This window comes from Leuresthes tenuis, unplaced genomic scaffold (assembly GCF_036924035.1).
Source record: "Leuresthes tenuis unplaced genomic scaffold, fLeuTen1.0.hap1 SCAF_10, whole genome shotgun sequence".
NCBI classification, from domain to species: domain Eukaryota; kingdom Metazoa; phylum Chordata; class Actinopteri; order Atheriniformes; family Atherinopsidae; genus Leuresthes; species Leuresthes tenuis.
Window position 1 is genome coordinate 13,589,084 of NW_027325364.1, and position 26,277 is coordinate 13,615,360.

Genomic DNA, 26,277 nt, shown 5'->3' on the forward strand with positions numbered 1-26,277 from the left:
ACACAAGTCTGCATGGAGATGTCGGAGCGTGTGAAGAGGCTGCAGCCTTAAATGTTTGGGGGGGGGGGGGGGGGGGGGGGGGGGGGGGTGAACGCAAGTATCCGATTTGTAAAAGTGGCTGATTTTATCTACAGTTAAAGTTGGTTATGAATGCTGTTAACTGGGACTGGACTGGAGTGAGCAGGGTCCAGGTTCAGTCTTCACATCCAAGTGAAGTCAATGGAATCAACAATCGAGCTTCCTGCAAAGGGACTCCCACCTTTTCAGCTTGCATTCTTAAAAGCAGCCGGGTGCATTTTCACACAACAACACATACAGTAGCGCACAGAACAAAATACAATGCGAGCACTTCATGACAGGAGCCTTTTTTTTTTTTTTCTTTTCCCCCCAAACTTAATACCGATTCTACACACTACAAACGAGGATCTCATTAGGGTGAATCCCAATCAGCAGCTCCTGTTATTTTGTTGTTATTTCAATGATTTGACATAAACGGCTGTAACCGTGTAAAAACAACGAGGGCATACAGCGATCGGCCATAACATTACTCCTGAAGTGAAGCGGTCTGCCCACACCCTGACAGGCCGCAGCTGTTTTGGCAATATGTAAAGAACATACTCAGTATTAGGCAGGGGGTCGTAATGTTATGGCTGATCAGTGTTTGCCATTCATTCCAATGACAAGGACAAAAAAAAAAAAAGGTACAATGTGAAACTAAATGGGCTCTAAACATTACGATGCACAGAAACAGTCCACAGGCTCTTGCAGCCGAGCCGTGTAGAAGTTTTCGCCGTGGAAATTAACAGACTTCAGACTTATCCCTTGTGAATGTCGTGTTTACAATATTCTGTACACCCTGTGGATCTCTCTCTAGCTCTGTCCTTTCAAATGTGACCTCACTCATGCTTCAGGCTTTGCCCTTGACTGATTCTGTCCCTTCCCATCACTCCCTCTGCAGCCTTCAACCATGTCCCATCAGCAGACTCAGTTCTGGCCACTGGCTTTGCATCGTTTCATTGCGCTCCCTTTGATCTGCCCCTGCTTGTGCTTTTCTCCCCCACATATTTCTATTATCTCCTTGATGAAGAACCCTGCACTGATCTACGCCTCTGCTTGCTTGTACTCCATTGCCCCTCCGTTTCCACTGTTTCCGTATCCCGACGGGATGCTTGCTCCGTTGTTCCCAGTTCTCTCTCCCGCCTCAAAGCTCTTCTCTTCCAGTGGTTTGCCGATCCAAGCTCCGTAGCCGTGAACGCTGAGAGCTTGAAAGAACTGCTGCTTGGCAAGGAGGAAGGGCATGGCCGCCATCTTGGCCTGAGCGTAGGAGGGCAGGGAGAAGAGGTCGGTGCGGCCACTCTTCTGGCACAGAGAGCGGAATAGACAGAACAGGTTGGACTTGGACACGCGGGACACTGACTGTTTGCTCCTGGAGGGAAGACATTTAAGAGAACTTCAGCGGAGAGTTGATGAAAAATGCAAAAACGTGGCAAAACATCTCACAAGCCCGTTTCCTTCAATCATAAATTGTTTCCAATTTAGCTCACTTCATAGCTTTATTAACAAATGATGTTTGTTAATAAAGGAAATGGTCATGTGAGAGAACATAAGAATCAAGGTCAGCTTATAACTAAAGGTCCCATTATATTGGCCTTATATTAATTATATTGTTAATGTTCACAAATATATTTTAGGGCAGCAAGTAGCCTCCAATCTCCTAAAAGAACACTGCCCATCTGCAGCTTTCTTAAGAACAAGTGGACAACCCAGAATGTTACTAAATCTGAACCCTTTGGCTTTAATGAGACTGCAGTCCAGATTAAGAACCGTATCCAAGCTTTGAAACATGGTAGTGGCAGTATTATGACTTTATTATGGGTCAGGACGGACTGCCACCATTGATGCATTCTCTGATCACTCTACAAAAGAATGATAAACAGAGAATAAAGGTAATGTTGAGGGATAGTCCTGATGTGGGCAGTAAATGGGAGGAGACCCACCAACAACTCAGAAGTGAAGCCGTTCTGATTGGTTGAATGAACAGATCAACAATTACGGGAAATGCTGAGTCAGTCACTGGAGCACAAAGGTGCACGTTATCTCCTGCAGGTAAAGGTTTACAGATTTTTACCACTGACAAAGATGCAAAAGAGACATTTTCTATTCATTTCTTCATTTACAAAACTGAACAAAACTGACCCGTTTGCCTTATTTGTTTAGTTGGATTCTCTTAATTCTTTTCTAGGACGGGTGGACCTTTAACGTATTCTGTGCCATCGATGCACAAATACAGAAAATTCGGTCAAGCATGCCTGTATTCTCAAGGATCTGCAAATGGCTTTAAAAAAAAACCTTTAGGAATCTATTTTTCAGTGATGTGACATCCCATTAGGATAAAAAGACAAAAATCTCTGAGCAGCATCTTGAGGGCGAACACAGATTTAGGGAAAATTAATTAGCTGAAGTTCTTCTGAGTTAATACAAATAAGAATTAGCTCTTAGCTATGATCTGGTAAAGTGCATCGAACGGCAACATTTATGTTTAAACTGTACGCTGTCTCTTTTAAATGATATAAGCAACAACTATATGATCGTCAGACAACAACATCCTCTTCCAACTGTCAGGAACAGGATTGAGTTTGCTGACGATATCTACATACCCATCAAGTTTTCCTTTGGTCCCGTCCAGCACCTCTACATTATGCTGGTCTGGAAAGCTCCAGTTTACACTGGACTCCTTGGTCTTGCCTGTGTGACGCGTGGAGTCATACACGCTCACCCTGCCCACCTACAGTCCAGCCAGGTGGAGTGGGAGACGGGGGAAATGGGGAGAGAGAGCACATAGTTTTCAACCGAGTTAGTTTCATGTAAATCAGTAATTACAAAACTAGCTGTATAATTACACATATCAGCGATTACAATCACAGTGTGTCGGTCATCTTCAAACACCCTTTGCTGATGTGGAAATGAAAGCCAAAACAAGGTTGAACAACAGGCTAAAACATGAAACGAGATGACTTGTGGGTATCGGCCAGCTACTGTATTTCTGCCATTTTTCCAGCCGGCGCGACAGGGACGAACCTGCTTTTTGTTAATTGATGGATGAGCCCAATCTGCATAAGCTGAACAATGAAAAACAGCTTTGCAGGTACAAACAGGAAAGATGGCAGCTTAATTAATTCATCTAATGAGAATGACCTTAATGTGTTTGATTTATGTCCATGTCCGATATTGCGCCAAAAAAGTTGCAGACTTACCTCCGGGTGGTTCAGCTTGAAGGGAGGAGGGAGACTCTGTGTGAAGGCGTCACCGTCTCTGGCTAGCCGACAGCAAACTGCACGCGTCAGGTGACCGTGGCTGTACAAGTAGCCTGGCAGATCAGAGCAGCAAATACAGGTTGTTCAGACAGAAATCTCAATCAAATGCGGGAGTTCATCCGTAATCAATGATATTCACTCTCAAGATAATGACAATCATTGTCCAACAGTAGGATTTACCAAGTGTGATGGACTTCAGGTAGATGGGATGCAGGAAATGGGTGAGCAGTGCCCCCTGCAGACCCAACACGTTCCAGCGCAGGATCTTATCGCTGCAGCTCATGGTTCGCAGCCTCTCACCGTGCTGGATACCATCCCAGGTGGGTACAATGGCACTGGACTCCACTGGGATGGTCCCCTCACCTGTAAACCGGCACAACACACACAAAAGCAAAGGTCTCATCTCTGGCTAAAAGACCAGAGGATGGCAACATGTGCTTCTATACATATTTCATGACAGGACAAGCGGATTGAATGCCCCTCTTACCATTCTCCACTTTAGTGCGCAGCTTGCCCTGCTTAGCATTCTCAAACAAAGGCTGATGGCCCTCCACTTCGTCTCCTGCCTCACTGCATGACTTATCGAACAGGGCGCCATCTCCACAGGGTGCTGTGCTGTAAAGGACAGACGAGAAGACCTAAGGTACTGATAGAACACAAACTAAAATGAAAGCCACTATGATCTACACAGTAAACACTGATGTATCACACTGATGGGCAGGATTGGAAAGAAAGAGGCTTTGGAAGGAGGTGGGGGTGGCAAGGAGAAAGCTCATACCTGATGTAGAGGTGAAAGGTGATGTCAGATTTGATCTGCAGTTTATTCTCCTCCGCTGGCTCAAATATACTGTCGTCTGTGCCATCATAGTGCTTGAGCAGCTCATTGTACAGAAACCTGAGAGGAAAGGAGACATTGAGTTAGATCACACAGAATGAGTGAAGGAGAGCAAGGAGTATTTTTAGAAACCAAGGAGAAACATTGAGAAAAGAGCAGGATATCAATTTCTACCGAATAAATCCCCTTCTGGAGATGATTTCAGCATGGCAATCATTAACCGTGTCCCCTTTAAGGCTCAGCTCTTCCCCTTTGACACAACGATTTCCTTTCAGGAAAAAAAGAAAAAGAAAGACGACACATTCAATGTCACAGAACACGACAAAGCAACGCCTCTAAGTTCTGCAGTGACCTAGTTCTGTTTCAACTTTGCGACAGCACATGTCTCTAAGCACAAAAAAATAAATTAATCAATTCTGAAAAGTGAAAAACAGAGGGAAATGCATTTTTTTTCCTACTCCATTATACGCCACAGTTTTAACCACCTGGGCTTTTTCATAGTTCTTAAGCTAAAAGATGAATATACCAGTTCCAAGGCTGACAACGGTCCCCAGGCCCTCCCCTCTTCTCATGACGATGGTGGCCAGAATCTTGCGTCCCAGAAGGCTGTGCTGGATACGTGTGGTCAGGGCATTGAAACGCTGGTGACTCAGCATTGCTATCTGGTCATGCAATGTGCTGCCGCTCACAGGTAGCTAGACAGAGAAATGTAAAAAAAAGAAAACACAAAAAAAACCATATTTTTAAATTTAGGCTTACCTGCATCCAACAAAAGCGTTTCCTGGGAAAAAGTAACAAAGAGAAAACAGATCTACTCTCCTGAAACCTGTGAATATCGCTACATTTTTGGGGGGTTAATAAGCGCTCCTCTGCTTCTCCCATGCTGACATCAGCAGAAACTGAGAGGTTGTCTGCATGGTCAGCTTAAGATGGTAGATGACAATAAATATCTTGGTGTGTGCATTGAGAATAAAACGAGAATGTTGTTGAAGTTTATGACAACATCGGACAACACGGCTGCTGAAGCACTGGAGCATGTTCAGACAGAGACTTTTTCTACCGCGATGCACAACTAAGCAGCACAAAAAAAGAATTCCTGCCTGTGGTATTCTCCACAAGTAAGAAAGCACATGTGCAACAACCATCTGTTAGTTCATCAGTACAGAGGACGGTGTAGTTACTGGATAAATATATTCATAACAACCTTTAAAGTTTACTTTTTTAAATTTTGATCAGTTACTGTATTCATCATTACTTTCCATTTCCATGCTTTTTTTATATATATATATTTCAGCTCTGTGTGTTTTTCTTATCATCAGTATTACCATTACTACTTTGTATTTCTATTAGGAGGTCGGTAACAAGCTATTTCCATCCAAGGATTAATAAAGTGCATCTGAATCTGATGCTTTACGTCCTATGATCCAGTGGCTCGCAGTGAAATGCCACAGCAAATCGTTTACTCGCAGTAAAGCTGCTGAATACTCCACTTTCAATAGAGATAAGTTCACACATTCTAACAGTGTGTACCTCAGCTGGGATGAGCTCCCCGGTGCGAGCTGCCCTTTCAGCCTCTCCGATCAAAACCCGTAGAGCAGCATCCGCCGCTTCCTGCTTTCCCTGCTTCTTGTTGGAGGCACAAACTGGAGGAAACCAGCGTCCACCCAGCTTTGCCTGGTAGGTGAACCTGAGCAGGAGGGGGAAGAAAAAGGCAATCAGGAGAGGATTTCATGGCGTTTTCGCACCCGTTTTAAAAACCAAAGATCCCATGGAAACTGCATACGAGGTGCTGTTAAAACAGACATACATCTTAAAACTTTGAATTTTTATAGAGCTTATACACAAACACAGTATCGAGTATGTTTCAGTCAGACAGTTAATTGTGAATTATGCAAATTCATGTAAAGCACACATACTTAGGCTCATGTGCTGGCCCAGACTGCCCCACCAGACGGATCTCAGCAGCAAAGCCCCGGGCTCTGGCATATTCCAGAAGTCCTGACACTGCGTTGTTGTTCAGGTGATTGATGAGGTCTCCAACCCCTGCCTCATGGGCTGCCCGCAATTCATCTGCAGTTAAAGGACGCAAACAGGGGGATGTTGCCCCAGAAACACCTTCTTCACTATCACTGGAAGAGCCCAGTGGCAACTGAGGCTAGAGGAGACAGATACGGGACGGGATGCACTGTTAGAGATGCGAATGGCTGAGCCAAGGGATCCAAGCAGTAAGAGTTGACAAAACTTTTTCCTTCAAGCCCAATCAGTCTGTTGTTCGTCATTTTAGTCATTCCAGTCATATAAAACCTCCATTTCCTTAGTTAGTCTCTGCCTCGCACTTCTTACCTTGTTGAGCTGCAGTTTTCCATCAGCCATTAATTCTTTGACAGCCTCCTCTGCTGCCAGCTGGCGGGCTGCTTTCTTGCTCGGAGCTGAAGCCTCTGCAAACAAGTTCTCTCCAACCTTCACCCTGTACATGAACCTGAGCATAGGATGGCAAAGGCGAGAACGGTGTAAGAAAGAGGGAGAGAATCCTTGAGATCGTACACACAGCATGGAGTGACTAGTTACAGTTAGATAGATGAAACAAATGGGCCAGGCTCATAGTAAGTCTCAGCTTATGATGCACCACCAATCAAGACATAAACATGTAGCTTTTCTAAAGAGAGATGGGATGAAAACACAAGTTGTACTGTATCCATCACCCAGACAGCTGCCTCAAGGGATGGACTGAACAGAAAGAGTGGATGAACAGAGATGTAACTGTGTCTTTGTCAGATGACTGCAGAGTGGAGAAGAGATTAAACAGAAATAGCTGCTTCTTTGAGCCAGATGTCCAACCACAAAGGAACTTCCCCTGAGGACAAAAAAAAAAACATTATTTAAAAGAACAGATTCAGCGGGAAGTGAAGGGGTCCGTACCGCGGGTCATGTGGTGGGCCGGCCTGCCCAGTATTGATGAATTCGATAGCGTTGCCACTGCGTTGGCAGTACTCCATCAAGACAGAAACCGGATTCTTCCCACCAGGTAGAGAGCGGGACAGCAGCTGACGAGGTCCGTCCACATTTCCTTCCACACCACTAGACCCGTATATTCCCCCCGCATTTTCAGCTGACCCCTGGCAGAGAGAAGAGACAGTTTTCACTTGGACTGCTGAATCCGATTCGATTGACAAAGTTTGAGCGTGCACGGTTAGCACGCCTGCTCTGGATTATACAATCATACGCTCCCTTTAACAAGGTTTAACAAGCGTTTGGCCAACCGGAGAAACAGATGCAGAGGGGGTTATATTCATACAGTAAATAACGACTTACGCTGGTGTCTGGAAGTGCCTCCACCACTTGGTCCAAACTGGCGGCGTTCCCCTCATCCACCGTGCCCGTCCCTCCCTGCATCTCTCCGATGAGGACGCGCAGGGTGGCCGCAGCAGCGTCCTTTTTAGCAACCTTCTTACTAGAAGCTTCTGCGACAGGAAACAGCCTCCCGTTGAGCATTACCTGCATACGGAATCTAACAGAAGTAGAAAAAGACAGAGGATGAGCTGCTGACACTGAACTGCATCTGTTAATACATAAATAAATTTCAAAGCCACTGTGTTGCGTTACAACCTTTTCATTCATTGTTACAACTGATTATGGTTGATTTATTTCTGCGAGACTTTGAATCCAAAAAGGTATCAACAAGTGCTCTACATGAATGAATAAACACGTAGATGGACAAACTAAACAATCATTAATACCACACTGAACACAATAAGTGAACTGAACTTTGAAAGATGACAGAGATTAACAACAAAGATTGTAATTTATCTGTCAGTGAGGCAAGTGAAGGGTACACAATGAAGTTAAACATAGACAGGCTTTCTCCGTTAGCTGGCTGAACGATAATGGGTATGACAACGATTGTTATCAACTTAGTGTTGAGCCTGGCTATCTTTATAAGGCTGCCATAAAAAGGGGAACTTTGACGCTTCTTCTGAACACTCAAGAACTGTAATAATGAACAACTTCCATTATCTCTTGTATCAACCAAAACATCAAATAACAGATTAGATGAAGCCACCAACCTCGGGTCATGAGAGGGTCCAGACTGGTCGAGAAGCTGGAACTCACAGTTTTGGCCCAGATACTGGGCATACTCCATGAGACCACTGACGGGGTTCTTCAGTCTCACTTCCTGTAGTTTGGCCCACAGATTCTGGGGAGGCGGGGCGGCCAATGAAACCGCCACAGTTCCCACAGCCTTCTCTGCAGCCAGTTTATTAGCATCGGTCTGTCTGCGAATGGCATTGAGGAATAAGGGGATGTCATCAGAGGCCCACTGTTCATCATTGGTCTCCTTGTCTTTACCTATGGTTAAAGAGGGTTGCTGAACGAAGGAATGGGACAGAAAGATGAAACATGAGTTAAAAGGGTTTGACATATAAGTTGGACCTTTATGGCTTTTAGCAGTAGCTAAGTATTATGATAAAAAGACTAGCCATGTTTTCAGTGAGGACGCGTCTCTCTTAAAAAAGCATTCCAGCTGTTTATTGCAGACACCGTTTTCAGTGAGTGCTTCCACCAGATGTGCTACAGAATTCCAGAAGCAGCTCGACATCGCTCCAATAAAAGTATATCATAAAATAAAATATATAATAATATATAATAAAAGTATATCATACATTATATCATATATAATGTATGATGTAGCAATGTACGATGCACGTCTGTGTGAATAATGGAACGAGAAACACATGCAAATAACTTAGTTTAGGTTAAACAGACACTGTGTTTGTGTTAGTTGTGACTATTAGAGCAGATATAACAACGGACGTACGGGGCAAGTTCAACATTTTGCACAGAGAGTGAAGTGCGTGTTGTGCAAATGCAGATCTGCATCAGCGGCTTGTTGCAAACAGTTGCTTCTATCAGCTGGACCCATCTATGACAAAGAGTTTCTATTTCCAAAGTTCGGTTTTTGATTCCAGTTCCCACACATGTAGTATTTCACATTTACTGGGGAACCTCATTTCTGCACGTATGTTTTCCTTTTGGAGCATACGACTGCCGCACTATGCGCAGGTTAGAATTCGTTCTTCAAGGTATTCACTTTAATACCATTTAATACATAAAATGTTCAAAGCAAAACGCTGAAAGTCAACCTACCACTTCACTTTGACTTTTCCCCTGTATCCAGTCCTCAAGTGGTGGCAATTGCTCGAGACCTGGTACAGGCGGCAGTGGCGACTTGAAGAAGCCTCCTCCCTCTTCCTCTTTAATGGCCACTACCTCCATCTGATCCTGCACAGCTGAAGTGCTCTGTGCAGCTCTCAGGCTCCTCTCCATTCTCTCTCTGCGGTGAGTGGACAGATTCCATTTGGTAGAACTGCCTTGGCTATTCCTACAGACTTCCCCTTGCTTCTCCAGAGCAAGTAGTATGGGATTGACCCTGGCGTTCTTAATGCCTAGATTTTTTGCTATGACAAGAGTAGTTACTTCCCCTGAATCCAGGAGATATTGCAAAATTTGCTCTTTAAGGTCTGCCATCAGGGCAGAATTAAGCTCTGGATCGAGGGACCTGGTTGTGTTGGGAAGTTTTTTCTCGTTGTGTCGATCTTTCACTGATGACTGAGATTCTTCGGAGTCAGACAACTCTGAAGAGAGGCAGTTAGAAGAACTGGATTCTGTATCAGTGTCCTCTTTTTTGCTCTGCCCCGTGGTTTCTGAGTCAACTCTGGTTTCAGGTTCTTGTGGATGTTTGTTGCCGAGACAAAAACTGGAAGGTGGACCTTGTACTTGATCTTCCTCTACTCTGAGATGATCTCTGTACAGAGTCCACGCAGGGGGGTAAAGTCCTTCCTTGGAAGCTTTCTGAGATTGTTCCAAATTGTAGAGAGCCTTGTTGACTATCTTTTTGGGCAAATGCAGTGATTTGGCTACTTCTCTAGCAGAAACACTCTCACCTGGCTTTAAAGCATCCAAGACCCTGAACACCTGGTCCTGTATGTCAGGGGTAAAAGTGATGTTCTCTTTAGCAAATCCCGATTTTCCTGAGCTTCTTGATGAAAAACGTTTGTCAAACCTTTCTCTTCCTCTATAGGGCATGTCTTGATGAAGAGACAAATTCTGAAAATGGTCAGAGATTGTGTCTGTTTGAGCATGCCATTGTCTATTTGAGTACTGGTTGTTGTTTTTGCCTTGCGTCTGGTTTTGATTTAGGTGTCGAGGGCCTGGTGTGCCTCGTGACGCTCTTCCACCAGTAGGGAATGGCAAACCCTGGTCTTGGCTATACCCCCCTCTACCCCTTGGGCTGTTGTTGGGGGTTGTATATCTACTGTACCCTGATGGGGGCTGGTATATGGAACTAGGTGACCTGCTGGGTACCGCCCCTCCTCCTCGGGCACTGCTTCTAAACTGTGGCGCCTCAGAGCTCTGACCTCTCAGGAACTCCACCTGTTCAGAATGGAAGGAATTGGGAACTGGAGTGACACTGTGATTCTGGTTTTGTGAGCAATTGAAAGCCACAGAATTAGGGACCACTTTAATGTGGTTTGGTATAAGGGGAGCAGAGGGGGGGAGAGGGGATGGGGGCTGTATGGGCACTACAGGAGGGGTAGGACTGCTGTAGTAATTTAAATATGGGATCTGCTGTGGATCAGCTCTGGGGAAGAGCTGGGCTTGGCCAGGTCGATAAGAATTTTCTTTGGCCTGCAAGCGAGGCGGTAGATGCCTGTAGTAGTGTTCTCTGTAAGGCCCTCCTCTACCTCTGCTCATAGCGCAGGGGTTGAGCGCAAAGGGGCCGGTGCAGCTGGCTGTACAGCTTCGGTATTATCTTATGTCCTCGAACACCCAGCAGAATACCCTGAAGGAAAGTCAGGGCAGGGTGGTTGCACGCTGAGAGTACCTGAAATACAAACAAAGGGCAAAGTCAGGAGAATACCAATAAATAGAAATAAACTCCAACATGATGATTGAAGAATGAAAAATTCAGGAGCGACCAGACAGTTAAGAGAAACTTTTATTGCGGCCAATTCCACAAGTTCGGGATCTGCTGGCAGCCCTCCAACCTGTTCAAGTGTCCTCAGTTACGGCAGAGAATCTACACAAACTTCAAGGACATGGTTTTTATCATCACCCTCCACTACTGCTGTCCTGAAATAGCACACAACTAAGTAGGTAATCAAAGATGCTGTAATCATAGAAAGTTGAAGGTTATATGCAGAGGAGGAGAAGCTCCGATTTACAGCAACACTGTTGAGGTAGCGGTATATATTTTCAGATTATAATTCAATCAGTCTGCAAGGATATTGCAGGGAGACTTGCCATCTCTCCCTGTCACACTGAAACTTAATCCCAGGGTAAAGGGAGGTTGATAAATTATTCAGGCCTTCTTGTGACTATTCTGTATTACGGTATTTCTGGCCTTACAAATTATTGCTGGGTATGGAGCTATAGCAGAGGGTGAACGTGAGACGGTGAAGCAGACAAAGAGGCCACTACCAAGGACAAAAAAAAAAAGTAAAAGTCTCCTTTTTTGCAGAGGTTGGTTTATTCCCTTCTCGCAATACAAACAGAAAAAAAGTATTCAGCACATTTTGAACTGCGCACTTCAGAATTTCTACATCATCCTATGCTAGGAACAAAGATTGATTCGGTGTCAAATGTCACACCTGACAACACTCTGTAATGTCTATATCAGTCAGACGAACAACAGGGAGACACCCAATACTCGGTCAGGTTTCATTCCATCTGTTCCAGTCAGCATCGCCGGTACGTAAGAAAGAGCTGAGCAGGCCCAAACACTGCCATATTAATAGAGAACACCATAGTGTTGGTTCATCACAGCAATAGGGACCGACAGGGCCGGCAGCCTGGGGGCCAAACGGGGCTGGAGCAGACTCATTTTGACCCTGATGCAAGACAACATTTGACAGTCAAACAAAACCAACTATGTACTTATTTTTTTTTGTCTTTAAAAAAAAATACTTCTCTATATTTTCAGGCTGTGCAGACGTGTGGACAAGACTATTCCTCTTGCCAAGTAATGAATCAACTCTTCTGGGAACTTAATGTCATGTAAAGAAACGGGTAAACACAACAAAAACACAGCTTGCAAAGTCCCCCGTTCGTCGGCCAGAGGGACAGCATGTTTGCAGAAGTCAAACCCAGTATCTGCCCCACCATACATTTACAGGACTAAGCACAAGGCCCCGTGAGCTCACACATTGTTGTGGATCTCACCTGCAGACGTTCAAACGGAAGTAGCAGAGCTGGAGAAAGCGGTGAATTTTAGTGTCGGTGAGTCTGAGCCTTCCCAATGCTCAGCTGACTTCATCCGTGGTTCACGAACTTTAACTTTTTGACGAAAAGCTACAGAGTAAACACAAGAAGAAAACACAGAACCGGCGGCAAGCAGGCAGGCAGCAATAGGTTAAAAACGTGTTTTCAAACGCGTGCGCTCTTCTAGTTTGGGTCAGAAAAATGTCCTCTCAGACTCCACAACTCTTTTATAACCACTGTTTGCAATGCGTTGCCAAACTGTTGCACCGTAAAAATCCGGGGGTTGGGGGAATCCAACGTTTTCAAAGGAAATGGAAAGAAAGGCTAACAAGGACAGAGTTAAGTTTCGATTTTCGCTTCTACGTAAAAAGTTAGGTTTCAGTAGTGAGTCACGTGACTATGAGCGGCGAAGCGCCGCCACGCTGTGAACCTGAGTTACAGAGCAGCCACAAGGACAACCTCTCCTGAATGCCCACTGTAGGCTGCACACCGGGGGCAGAAGAGACGCCAAATGCTCGGCTCAGGTTTTCACAATAAAAATAAAACAAGGGCGGGAAAGATCGAGTCTGGGAGCACTGCAATAGAACAGGTACTAACATCACACCAGAGTGTGACAGTTTAGTTGTGATATTTCTGGTATCTGGTAACAGAATTGTAATGTCCATATAACACAGCGAAACCGCTTTTCACGCATGCAACCTGCAATTACACTGAACTGCCTACGATTTAGATTTTGTCAGCTGCTCCTGATTTGATTATATATATTTATTTATTTATAAGAAAAAAACGTGTGGATAATGGAGCTACATAAGATCATATCTTTAAGATTCATTAAGTTAACATGGACTCAAATGTGTTAACTGTCCGAGCCCATCTCTACACATTAGCAGTTTAATAGGGTAACGGTGTTTTTGTTCATATAGTGAACAGACATATTCAGAAAAAAAATGACACTGTGCTCTAAAGCATCTTAGTGCATGTTATAAGGTATCTGATCATAAGCAACGTTTTTTCGCGGGTTGTGTGTGACGCCAAAATAAACGCATACAAAAAAAACTGGGGGTTTTGAAGTCAATGGCTCACAGGTCAGAGGATGAAGCCCTAACCTCCTCGCTGCTGCTTCTTTCGTTTGACGCAGACTTTGAAGTGACAAAACAAAGCAACGGCACTACGCTACAAGTTTTAACTTACACAGCCACAGGTTAGATAGACTTCTCTATTTTGAAACCACCACAAAAAAAGGATTTCGGCTTTTACTTTCTCAAATGAAACACATTAAAGTGACTTATGGGTCAACATGTGAAGCTAGCTTGCAGCAGCTATATGAGCATCGTTCCTCCTCTAGCTAACGTTAGCTAGCCTGCTAGCTCCGCACTGGCTCTGCACCATTCCTTTCCACCGCCTGCAGCACCGCCAGTTAATTGTCTCTTAACGCGACATTAGAAGCCACTCTTCACCCACACCTCACCAAGTGATTTAAAGACAAGACACAGCTTCAAACAGTTACCTCAGCTCACAGTGTCCCCCCGCTCTGGGATGTTGTTGGAGTGTAATAAATTAATGCAGTCAGAAACAATCAAAGAACTGAGATGTGACGCGCTCGCTTGCGACCGAAACAAACAGCCACAAGTCGCATGTGAATGACGCAGCAAAGTGGGCAAGGTTCCGTTACTTTTCACCCGTATCTTTCGCTTCCTTGTTGAATATTCTTACAGAGGAGCAAGACTGGAGAATGTCCTTACAGAAGTACAGCAAAAGAATAAACGAATAAATAGATAAACAGCATTGCTGAAGTGTGTTACAACCAAAATCACGCTTTTCAGTTTGTTTGTCAGCCTTAAATTTGCGTAGATAAATAGATATTTAGATGGTGCTGTCATCTGTTTGCTGTAGCTTTTTCACTCTCACCTCAGTGGTAGTGGTGAGACTATGAATGAATTAATTTATTTCAGACAATTGCCACAAAAACTGGTAAAAAGCAGTTACAAAAAGAACAATCCCAAACAACATATACATATTCACCAGTATTAGCTCATCATCGCATTATATATTCCTATATACATTTGAACATAAATAGAAACTAATAATATAAACAAAAATTCCAATTGAATAAACTTATAAGTATATATACCTTCATATATGACATAAATTAACTAACTGATTAACTATGAGAATCATTTTCATTTTCTAAATAAGAGTAAAAAGGAAACCCACAATAAGCTCTGAAATTGATAAGACTATTACTTAAATTACTAATTTCCAAACTGAAACAGCATATTTTCACAGCTGGATAAATAATGGATAATTATGTATACATAAGAATAAATGTCCATAAAGCATATGTTTTTTTTTTTTCAAAGAAGCTATCATTCTGTTGTGACACATTGACTGTTTTCAACACAGTTTACATAGATAGAAATGCTATTAGCACATAACATCGAGAACAGAGATCATGTCTCGACAGATGATGCTGTTAATGACCTTAGTCATCTACATCTGTGCTTGGAAATATATGAACACTTAAGAACGTATCAAATCTCTGCATGGTTATGATCTAAAATATCCCAACTGTATAGAAGCTATCAAAACAGATAATAGAAAAAAAAACAGATAAACACATTAGGCAAATTCATTATACAACTTAATTAATGACAATAATTATCCAAAATTATGTGGTGATGCAGCGAGTTTCAATAAACAGGCCTAAACCATTAAGATGAGATTCTAATGCCAAAATACATTGTTTTCCTTATAGTTTCAATCTAAACTTCCTGTTGCCAAATACACAGATTTGAAATATTGAATGATGAGCAAATAAATGACAAATGTTAGTTTTTTTATTAATTTATTTAATTGGGTTCTCTGTGTCGTCTTTACAGATTGTGGGGGGAAATCTGATGATGTTTCAGCTCAAATCTATGCATCTACATAGTCTAAAGGTGCTTTTAAGCACCAGTGTATATCACTGGCAGGGTCCAATGATCAGAAGGGAGAAGTGGGTCAAAGAACCTGGGGAAGACTTTAGACTGCACTTTACCAACTCAGCCTGTGGGTGTCAGCATTAGGCCACAGTGTGGATGCACTAATGCCAAATTGGGTGAGTTCAAAAACGAAACATCTTACAAACGTTATGCTCTGCTGTGAATCAGAAAGTGGTGCAACAGCTTATACAAAAAAAAAAAAAAAAAAAAAGATCCAGTATGTTTCAGCTTGTTTTAAATTCAGTAAAAGAGACACACTCTGTAGTTGTTTATAATCCCACGACATAGGGTTTTTTCCACCACAGTCCTTCAAAGATTAAAATTTGTTCTTAAGGTCTGTCAGTCCAGACAAAACCTGAATACAGTTGCAGATAATTCAATATCATCAAGTCTACAGGAAATGATGTTCAGAGAAGTATGAAGGATGAGTTTGAGCACTGTCCAGGGCATAGCCATCTCTCTGATTCTGATCGACTCCCACACAGCATCTTCCTCTGTATCGGAGTATTCGTTTCACTGCATGTCTACCCCACTTTGTGTCTCCTGCGCTCTCTTTTCCTCCCCCTTTTCCTGCTCTGCTATTGCTGGTATTGAGCTCTCTCCACTCGTATTCTACAGCAGCTCTTTCGTCTCATATCCCCATTTTCTACCTCAGTTTTCCTATTTCATCTTCCCTCTCTGTTTTTCTCTCTGCCACTCTTTGTGTGCTGATTCAGAGGAATGCAGTATGAGGCAAGCTGTGGCTCTCTGGCTGTTGATACTTGCGACTCTGCTCCGAGGTGAGTGACTTCACAGGCGCTTTGAGAGGGACTAAGCATGAACAAGTGTGTGTTCTGCATGAGCTCGCTGTACATAGTCTCGTATTTGTAGGTCAGGATGTGTAATAACCGTGCAAACGGCAGCTCATTTAGCAACAGAGGGTCCCTCTGTGTGCAGCCACACACTCTTGAAAAAAATATTTTATGTTGAGCCAGCAGCACTGTAATGTATAATCATCTTCACTGCACATTACATTGCTGAGCAGTGCATTTTCTTGTTTTAAATAATAATGCGATGTATAGTATAGATGTATAGTGTGTGTGTTGTAACAAGATAGATAGATAGATAGATAGATAGATAGATAGATAGATAGATAGATAGATAGATAGATAGATAGATAGATAGATAGATAGATAGATAGATACATAGATAGATAGATACATAGATAGATAGATAGATACATAGATAGATAGATAGACATGCAGAAGTTTACACCCATGTTCAAATCATGAAATTTACAATAAAAAAGGGAAGAAGCTCTATGTGATAGAATAAGAATCCTTTGAGATTTGACTTGTTCATGATCATCATTGGCAAAGGCAGGTGTTGCAAATTTCAAATCTTTTAAAATACCTTTGATTCTATAAATGTTGTTCAAACAATCAGCAGTCACAATCACCTCCTGGCAGCTGCTCAGTACTCTGAAAATTAAGGCAGAAAAGAGTGTCCAGGTAGCCATTTCCTTAGTTCCAAATGTAATTAAGTGATGTCAGTTAAGTGGAAAAGTGGATGTCAGGTTAAAGGTCTGCGAAATCAAACAAATCAAAGCTTAAATCTGACTATAGCGAACCCAAAACCTTGGAGTGAGACTTTTGAGTGGTGTTGAACTGTTGTAATTGCGCAGTAACACCTGCACAACTACCGCCTTTTTGGAAGAATTATCACAAGTTCCCTGTGTCCTCACCACAAATTTCAGCATCAGGAGTTTTAATACCTGAACAAGCCTGGCACCGTTTGGAATGCAGCCTTGTGGACTGATAAGGTTAAGATGGAGCTTTTTTGGCCTTTATGAGCAAAGGCTTGTCTGGAAAAAAAATAAAAAATAAGGGTGCAGAATTTCTTTTGAATTCTAGAACACAGGGATGGATGCTTTGAAGATTTGATTAAGTAAAGTACCAGAAGATCTGGAAGTAAACATAATTCTAATGTTTAAACAATGAGATAATTCTCCGAAACACCTGAGAATCTACAGTTGATTATCTTGAGGCGCAGGCTGAATGTTTTGCCATGGTTCTTACAGTCCCCTGACCTAAAGCTAATCAGAAATCTATGTACAGACCTCAATCTTTAGCTGGAGGTATGTGCAAAAAACCCATCACTGCAACAAAAAGAGTTAAGAAGCTTTAATATTATCAAATGCCGACAGAAGACGTGCTAACAGTACACAGACTTTTGCCTGAGATTCTTGACCTTTTTTGTTATTTTGAAACTGCAAAAGATGTAAAAAAAAAACCAAAACTAGACAAATAGCCAAATATATGTTTAAAACGTACGTAGCTATGAACGGCAAAATAGGTTTACAGGTACCAAAAGTTTTGCATTATACTGTACATAATATGGTGGATTTGTTAAGAGAAAGAGCGATGATTATGGGGGTAAATTTACTACAGCTGGACATCATGGACACTGGGAGACTATTAATGTGAGTTACGGGCATGCCAACCATGGAGTCTCATAGATATTATTTAAGGTCTGGTAAGTGAATAAAGATTTGACACTGCAAATTTAGTCTATTAATCATACACCATTTACTTGAGTATTCCTATTTTGAAGTAGTGAGCATCATTTGGCCACAGAAAAGACATACTGGAAATAATATGAGTGCTTGGTTTTTGTTTCTACCATATTTAGTGTGTATCTTACAACAATCAACAATACGCACTCCAAATCAACAGAGATTACATTGTGGAGAATTAATCAAGGGTGATTTGGAGCACTTGGTGACTTTCAGGGCAGAGAGAGGAAGTTTCCATTGCTCTTATTGTTGTGTGTGTCTTACGGGGGTGTTTCAGTGTTTAATGGCTACACTATTTCCTGCAGAGAATGAAACTGACATTTTTAAAGGCGCAGAAAGACTCCGACTGGGTGCTGGTGATCAATCAGAGACTAAATTGATTAGGAAGAGGTGGATTCTTTCTGTCCGCTCTCCATGGTTTTTCCCTCCGCCTTTCCACGTTTTCATTCTATGTTTTCTGCACCTGAGATTTCTCCGCCACTCTTTGACAAACAGTTATTGAAATCACAACATTGGTCCATGGTGATTTCTTCTTGTTTGGTCACTTTTGGTCACCTTTCTCATTCCCTTTTCTCTTCAGCATCAGTGCAGGGTCCACACCAGCGCTTTCTGCTCAGGGAGCTGATGAGAGACTACAATCCAATGGAGAGACCGGTAGCCAACGACACCCAGGCTCTCACCGTCCATTTCTCCTTTACTTTAATGCAGGTCATGGATGTGGTATGCAAAGCTACACAAATGCAGCAATTAACACTTTTTATGCAGTTGGAGAATAGATTTGAACAAGAATATTCTCAAAGAAACCTCAAGAATACAGGACTTACATGAATTTACACTCTTTTAGACCCTTTTCTGTTTTAGGCTTACAAAGCAAATTCAATCGATTATTTTTTTCTCTTTAATGCTTCGCAAAAATGTCAACATTGATAAGGCACAAACGATGGTTTAAGTGTTTTGTTACATTTTTTCAACTTGAGGTTATTTGGTTATATTATGTCAGGTTAACTGGTGATTCTAAATTGTCCCTGGGAGTGAGTGTGAAAGGACATGGTCTCGTTTGTCTCTGTGATGGACTGGCAACCTGTTCAGAGTGTACCCCGTCTCTCGCTTAATGGCAGCTGGGATAGGCTCCAGCACCCCCCGTGACCCTGAATTGGATTAAGCATGTATAGAAGATGGATAGTTGGATTATTTGCATTTGCTTTTATGCTCTTAACACCGGCCCAGGTCTTAGAGGCTGTGCACTTAGGATTGCTTACATATCTTCTTTTTGCATCCATCTCTCCTCTATCCTGACAAATCTCTCGTTCACCTCAGAGTGACGCGCCCATCGTTGTGTTTGAGCTTATTAACGAGGGCGTGCTCATTGTGTGGTTGCTTACAAACAGACCATCGGGAACTATGGCCAAATAATTCAATCTTCTTTTCATCAGGTCAGAAGATTTTGCTTCTCATGATCTGAGAATGTTTCGGGTGGAGTTTTAGCAGATTACTATGAGGCCATGATGTGGTTTTTCAGTGAGAGCAGGCTTCTCTCCAGCCACTCCATAATAATGGACTGATTGGTGGAATGCTGCACTGATGGCTGTCATAATGTTTTCCCATCTATTGCTAAACAAACTAGTGATTATTGTTTTTTTGGTTACCCGATAAAAGTCCTTTATCCCTGATTATTACAGTTTGGCAGCCACATGGACAGGTCTGGGGATGATTGTAAATGTCTTCCATAGAAAAAAAAAAGGAGAGGCTATTAGGCTTTCTGACACTTTAAATGCTCCAGGAATGTTCTTGTGCAGTAGCCGGCAGCTGGGATAGGCTCTGAATAGGATGAAGTGGGTATAGAAAATGAATGAGAAATGATTGAAAGCGAGACATTTGAATATTTAATTGAAAATATCAGCACATCTTGAATTCAGTGGTGACAACATGTCTGAAACAAACTGCGACAAGTTTATTCAGATCATTGCATGCTGTTGTTATTTAGATTTTACACAGCATATCAACAGTTTTGGCATTGGGGTTGCACAGGGAAGGTTAAAGAAACAGTTCACAGACCGAAGCACCACTGCAATGTTGAATTTGTTTTAGGTATGAGCAGGAGGGACCATTATAGCAGTAAGCATCTATTAAGGTGTATTGATGTAAGACAAAAAAAAGTATGAGAAAGTATGAACTTATTCTTTAGATCACTAAATCATTTATTCTATCATGTGCTTTGTGTCATGCAAGGATGAAAAGAATCAGATCCTCACCACGAATGCCTGGCTGCAGATGGTGAGTATAATAGATAATATTAATAATGTGATATTGATCTGCATAGTGGGGCGCTTTTTACAGATTTTTCCAGCCCTTACAGCTACAGAGTATCATCCCAGATGCTGGTTGGATTTCATTATCATGTTAATGGGTGCCTCAGCGGGATGACAGCTTTTTCCTTTTACCCTAAACACGACCTTATTAGGAGCATCGTGACAGCTGGAAGAATCTGGTTCAGCTTTATTTTTCTCGCCCAAAATCACGAATCACAGTTTTGCCGTGAAACAATTCGCCAACTCCAGCTTAGAAAAGAAGTGGAAGCAGTTTCCTTACTATAGGGCATGGAAACGTGTAGAAGTTGGGCTCACAGATGATATCGTGATATTGTCAGTAAAAATCACAAAACAGACTCAAAATGAAAGTGTTTCTTGCTGTTAAACCACTTTTGTGTTTGTGTCTCCCAGCAGTGGTATGACCACTACCTCCAGTGGAACCAGTCAGAATACCCTGGAGTCAAGAACCTCCGTTTTACCCCTGACCAGGTTTGGACACCTGACATATTGCTATACAACAGGTATGTGACATACAAACACAAGCTTGCACAACCACTGCTGGTGCTTGAGTCTAAACTATCTCTGTGTTGCTATCTTTTAGCGCTCATGATAAGTTTGACGCCACCTTTAAGACCAATGTGCTGGTTAACTCCAGTGGCTTCTGTGAGTATCTGCCTCCAGGTATGTTTTATCAGCTGGTGTCTTCCACTCAAAACAAAAACTTTGGGTTTAGTCATTCAGCATAAACGCAGCATTGCTCCAGTTGCAGCAAAATGATTCGGAAAAATGTTCACTGCAGTCAAATATTTTCATTTTCCTTTGCTTCCCCATGGCTGCACCAAACAAAATCATTAATCAAGTTCCTACCTACCACCCCACATCCACCTCCCACCATTATATCTTGGAACGATTTCATTTGACTGTAACTATTCTCTGTGTTATTTCTACTCTTCAAGGAATATTCATCAGCACGTGTAATGTAGATGTGAGATGGTTTCCATTTGACATCCAGCGCTGTGAGCTGAAATTTGGCTCGTGGACTTTTGATGGCTGGCTGCTGGACATCCAGATGAAGGAGGCAGATGTGTCAGGATACATGCTAAACGGAGAATGGGATCTGCTGGGTAAGACTAGATGGCACGCTGTGTTGCTCAGATATAATGCTCTTGTGCGCCTTATTTTGTTCATTAGACTTAAATTTGGATATAGGTTGTGGCAGTAGTAGTTGAAGTGCAGTATGCATGAAAAAGTTTGCATCCATCCATACATTATCTGCCACTGATTTTGAACCTGGTCACAGTGGCAGCAGTTTAAGGAGCGATGTTCAGAGCTCCCTCTCCCCAGCCATCTCATTCTGCTCTTCTGGTGTAATCCCTCCAGCAAATCCTGGGTCTGCCCCAAGTCCTTATCGCAGTGAAACATACGATACAGTACAATACAATACAATATGACATAAAACATTACATTATGATAAAATACAAAGCGATAAGATACCATCAGCTTTATTATTCCATTTGGGTGATTTGGACTCAAATGCTACTCATCATAGTTCCTATAGAATATGGTCACAAAATATATATTGCACATAGTTCCTAATGTTCATGCAGTCTTGGACAAAAACATGAATTCCACTCACCTGTAAAACACCATGAAAATATTGTTGCATACAATCCCTTCAGCTTTAGAAAGATTTGTTTAAAAACACCTTCCTTTAGAGGCGTCCAGAAGGCATCCCGACCAGATGCCTGAGCCATCTGAATTGACTCCTTTCCGAGCAGCGACTTTACTCTGAACTACTTTTGGATGACCGAGTTCTTTTTTTTTTTACAAAGGGTGAGCCCAGTCTGTCTTCAGTGCCAGTTGATTTTAGTCACTTGTATTTGCGATCTCATTCTTATGATCACTACCAACAGCCAAAGTTATGTAACGTAGACTGATAGATATCACCCTTTACTACAATGGACCCGTACAGCAGCCACATCACTGTAGATGCCTTCAGTCCTTCCTTGTGAGCGAGAGCTCAAGACACTTAAACTCCTCCACTTGAAGCAAGAACTCATTACCAACCCAGAGTTGGCAGTCCACCCTTTTCTGATTGCAGACCATGGAGCTGCAAATTTTCATCCTAACTGCTTCACACCTGGGGCTGCAAACTGCCCCAGTGCCTGCTGGAGGTCTTCGCTCCACTGAAGCAGAATGAAGCAGAGATGCAATCAGAAGCTAACCAAACTGGAAGCCCTGTATCCCTTGGCTGTGCTTACATAATATGGCCATAGAAGTTAAGGAAAGAGTTAGTAACAAAGGGCAGCCCCAGTGGAGTCCAACACCTACCAGAAACAAGTCTGATTTACCACCAGCGATGTGAACAAAGAGCTCACTCCAGCTGTTCAAGGACCAAATGGCCCTCTAAATTTTAAAATTTCCATTGACTTACAGATTGCAACACTTAACCCTTCTGTCTTCACACTGTAACCTTTCATAAACCTACAGCAGTGGTACAGGTATGTGCAGCGTATATGACAGAAGGGCTGCATTTCAGATTAGCTCTTTCTCTGTTTCAGTTCCATTCAGCAACATGTTTTAATAATGCTGGCCCTTAACAAGGCTTTTCTTCTCAAAGTGCAACACACCCCAGCGTCTTCTCTGACAATCAAAAACATTCAGCAGCTGCAGCAGAATACACTTCATTAGCTTTGTCAGTCATGCTCTCTGTGTAGGAATAAAGCTTTTTGCTGCATCTCTGTCTTTCTTCATCCTCTTAGAGGTCCCAGGAGATCGTCATGAGGTTTTTTATGACTGCTGTGCAGAGCCCTACCCAGATGTTACGTTTGTGGTGACATTACGAAGGAGGACCCTGTTTTACGCACTCAACCTCCTCCTCCCCTGCGTCCTCCTCTCCTCTATGACCCTGCTAGTCTTCCTGTTACCTGCCAACTCAGGGGAGAAAATCAGCCTTGGTGAGGAATAATAATCAGAGAGAGACAAGGAATGGTGTGACAGTAAAAAATGACATATTTTCGAAAATGCATCTGCTGATAAGAGAACATTTATTTTCTTGTGGCGCGTTCTTCCTCACATTCCTTGTAAATGTGTTTTTTCTTGCAATCTTTCTCCAATAATAAACACTCTGACTTCCTGTTAGAGCTCTTGTATTAGTATCAGAGGGCTGTAATGTAAAGAAGCCATTAACAAAAAAAGGCATTGAAGATAAAAAAGAATAAAATATGTATATGTATTATCAGGAGTGTTAGAAAGACAACTGCAAAGCACTCCCGTACTTCCTGCTCACAAGGGTTATCTCCTTGGTTTTCTCTGTAACCCACAACTCTCTGCTGTCTTGTGTTGTCAGGCATCACTGTTCTGCTTTCTCTGACGGTCTTCATGCTAATGGTGGCAGAGATTATGCCCGCCACTTCAGATTCGGTACCGCTGATTGGTTAGTTGCTTGTCTTTCTTTGCCCATGTGCACATCTGGCTGTGGGTATTTGAGTCTTTGGGGGTTGGTGACAGAGTAAACGGATCGTAAGCACAGTTTTATGTGTGTTCCAGGTCAGTACTTTGCTAGCACCATGGTGATTGTTGGGATGTCAGTGGTGGCCACAGTTATTGTCCTCCAGTTCCATCACCACAGCCCTGACAGTGGACAAATACCACGCTGGGTGAGTTATAACAATGAGTTTATTACAATTTATGGAAAACTTCTTCTTTATGCTAAATTTTCAATCGAACAGATCAGCGTCTGCAGTGATATTAAGTTTGAGGCACCTCTGCTAAACATTTATGTGACTGTGAATAGTGACAAAACAATTCCAAAACACTTTTTAAAGAATATTTTAAAGAACTTCTGCATCCGTTTTCTTTTCTTTTTTCAGTTGAAACATATTCCAATTTATATTAATTTTCAGAGTGTATGGGTAACTAACTGCTAAGGTTACCCTTCAAAGTTACATGACCATGTCTTTCTATAAAAGATTGTCTTTATAACATGTCATAACCTGAGCTAGTTAATCAAACAAAATAAAAAGTATACTAATCTTCTGTATAATAAAGGGATAAGGTATAAATAGATAATATTCTGTTTTTAAATGTTCACAGTATCATGTTTTTATATTTTTCCAAATGTGGCTTCATGTTCTTAATTGATTTTCTGCTTTTCACTGGCAGGTGAACTTAATTCTGCTGCAGTGGGTCCCTTGGTTTCTGCGGATGAAGCGTCCAGGTGAGGGAGCTGAACCTACACTTTCCAACAGCCAAGCAGACTCTCAGAGCAAGACCCTGTCCTCTCCTACCACCACTGCTACCACAGCCACCATCCCAACTCCAGCGCCCTCCATCCTCCCACGTAGTCTCAGCTCCTTGCAGGCCAGCCTGGTACAGCTCAGCCACCCTCTGTCACACCCACTTCCGTCCCGGCCCAATTCCCAGGCTGTCATCCTTCTTAATCCAGGCAATAGGGACTGCAGCCCCAATCCACACCCTCAGCCTAACGGCCATCTGCCTTACATGGGCTTCCAAACCTTTCAGACAGCTGCAGAATTGGAACCAGTCCAGAGGAGCAGAACCACAAATCATGGGAGGAATAACACTGGACTGGGAGGAGGAGAGGGAGATGGTGGAGCAGCAGTGGGAGGAGGAGGAAGTGATGGAGAGATACTAATACATCACCACCTCCAAACTTCCAAGTTTGGGAGTCCACCACTGGAGCTGCCAGTTTCTCCAGACCCTGATCCATCAATCACAGCCTCTGGGCCGTGTGGCTTAGAGGCTGGAGGTGGGAGATCAGCAGCACTACAAACCGGCAGCGGGATGATTCGATCTGCTTCAGTGGATAACCAGCTGCAGGCTCTTCTGGTGGAGGTGCAGTTTTTGGTCGAACGTGTTCGCGAGCAGGACCGTCAGCTGAGTGTAGCGGAGCAGTGGCAGTTTGCTGCGGCTGTCATTGACCGCCTCTGCCTGGTTGGATTCAGTGTTTTCAACATAATCTGCACCATTGCCATCCTTATGGCTGCACCCAACTTTGGAATAGCACTGTCAAAAGACTTCCTCTGAGAGCAAAAAAACAAATTTGAGAAAGAGGGAGGTGTGATAAGGTTTGATGGAAGCACAATTGCTGTGACACTGGGACACAGAATGGTGAATATTCCTGTTTTGTAAGTTGGAGTGGAATATGGACAATGGTTCAGAAGCATTACAATTGGTCCTCTTCCTAGAATATACTCATGCCCCCATTTACCTATGTACCAGCTTACACTGTGTCATAGTTTGCAGACAAACTGACTTGATGATCTTCTTAATTTTTACATTTGAAAAATAAACTTTTAGTATATTATTGTACAGTTATGTGACAACTACAAAGCCTGACTGAAATTTTTTTATGTGTGGAGCATCACACGAAACTGCTCAGCTGAGAGGAAGTTCACACCGATGTGCTGCATGTCAAATGATGAGCTTCGAAACTTCTAAAGCAGAATTAGCTGTTTGAAAGTTCAGGGTTTCGTCAAACATCACCTATTTGTATAATCTACTAATTATCAGTGGAATCTCCTCTCCTCTGTCTACTATTTACCTACGAATGACTTTAAATTAGAATGTTCCTGGCGGGGGGGATAAAGTTACAGTATTCTATTATGTTTTGGTGCAACCTCTTTGTCCAGGCCTGCCAACAGCAGCACTTAGAGACCTTATTCATCATCAGGACGGAGAGAGCTAAACGTTAAAAAAATGTAGCTCTACCAGTTGCTAGTTCATGCTGACAGTGCAGGTGCCCTAACGTACAGGAAGTCTTTTGCATGTAATGGTGGAAAGACAAACAATCTGTCAATGAATTAAAGCTCCAGAGATTTTTTGATGGCTGCAGGCAAATCCTGTCTTTCTTTACCTGAATATTGATATTGGAAATCATATGAGGACTGATCCTTTGACCTTTTTTTCTAAGAAAACTAATGCCACACAGCAAAAACACAGAAGGAATAAGTCCTGCATTCAGTTTTCCACAAAGACGTGAACAGTGAGTGGGGTTATCAGC

General features: G+C 42.6%; 2 protein-coding genes across 3 annotated transcripts; one reads left to right on the forward strand and one right to left on the reverse strand.

The window, feature by feature from the left end:
* Positions 1 to 491: 491 nt before the first annotated feature.
* On the reverse strand, positions 492 to 14,011 carry adar (adenosine deaminase RNA specific). 2 transcript variants are annotated; one of them, XM_072394219.1, is made up of 17 exons: positions 13,916 to 14,011; positions 12,370 to 12,498; positions 9,295 to 11,032; positions 8,214 to 8,515; positions 7,462 to 7,657; positions 7,069 to 7,265; positions 6,493 to 6,628; positions 6,066 to 6,304; positions 5,680 to 5,836; positions 4,676 to 4,844; positions 4,324 to 4,417; positions 4,093 to 4,209; positions 3,802 to 3,929; positions 3,495 to 3,677; positions 3,255 to 3,367; positions 2,658 to 2,785; positions 492 to 1,426 (listed from the first exon to the last, which is right to left on the reverse strand). In XM_072394219.1, the coding sequence occupies exons 3-17, from the start codon at positions 10,900 to 10,902 to the stop codon at positions 1,102 to 1,104; spliced, it is 4,092 nt and encodes a 1,363-aa protein (XP_072250320.1). In that variant the 5' UTR covers positions 10,903 to 11,032; positions 12,370 to 12,498; positions 13,916 to 14,011; the 3' UTR covers positions 492 to 1,101. The 2 variants fall into 2 exon arrangements, with proteins under 2 accessions (XP_072250320.1, XP_072250321.1); XM_072394220.1 differs by lacking the exon at positions 12,370 to 12,498 and having other exon boundaries at positions 13,916 to 14,002.
* Positions 14,012 to 15,867: 1,856 nt separating this feature from the next.
* LOC140316400 (neuronal acetylcholine receptor subunit alpha-7-like) lies at positions 15,868 to 26,277 on the forward strand. Its single transcript, XM_072394221.1, has 10 exons — positions 15,868 to 16,168; positions 18,524 to 18,663; positions 20,173 to 20,217; positions 20,664 to 20,773; positions 20,854 to 20,933; positions 21,209 to 21,376; positions 23,015 to 23,209; positions 23,602 to 23,688; positions 23,802 to 23,911; positions 24,417 to 26,277. Exons 1-10 carry the CDS (start codon positions 15,910 to 15,912, stop codon positions 25,299 to 25,301), a joined length of 2,079 nt encoding a protein of 692 aa, XP_072250322.1. The 5' UTR covers positions 15,868 to 15,909; the 3' UTR covers positions 25,302 to 26,277.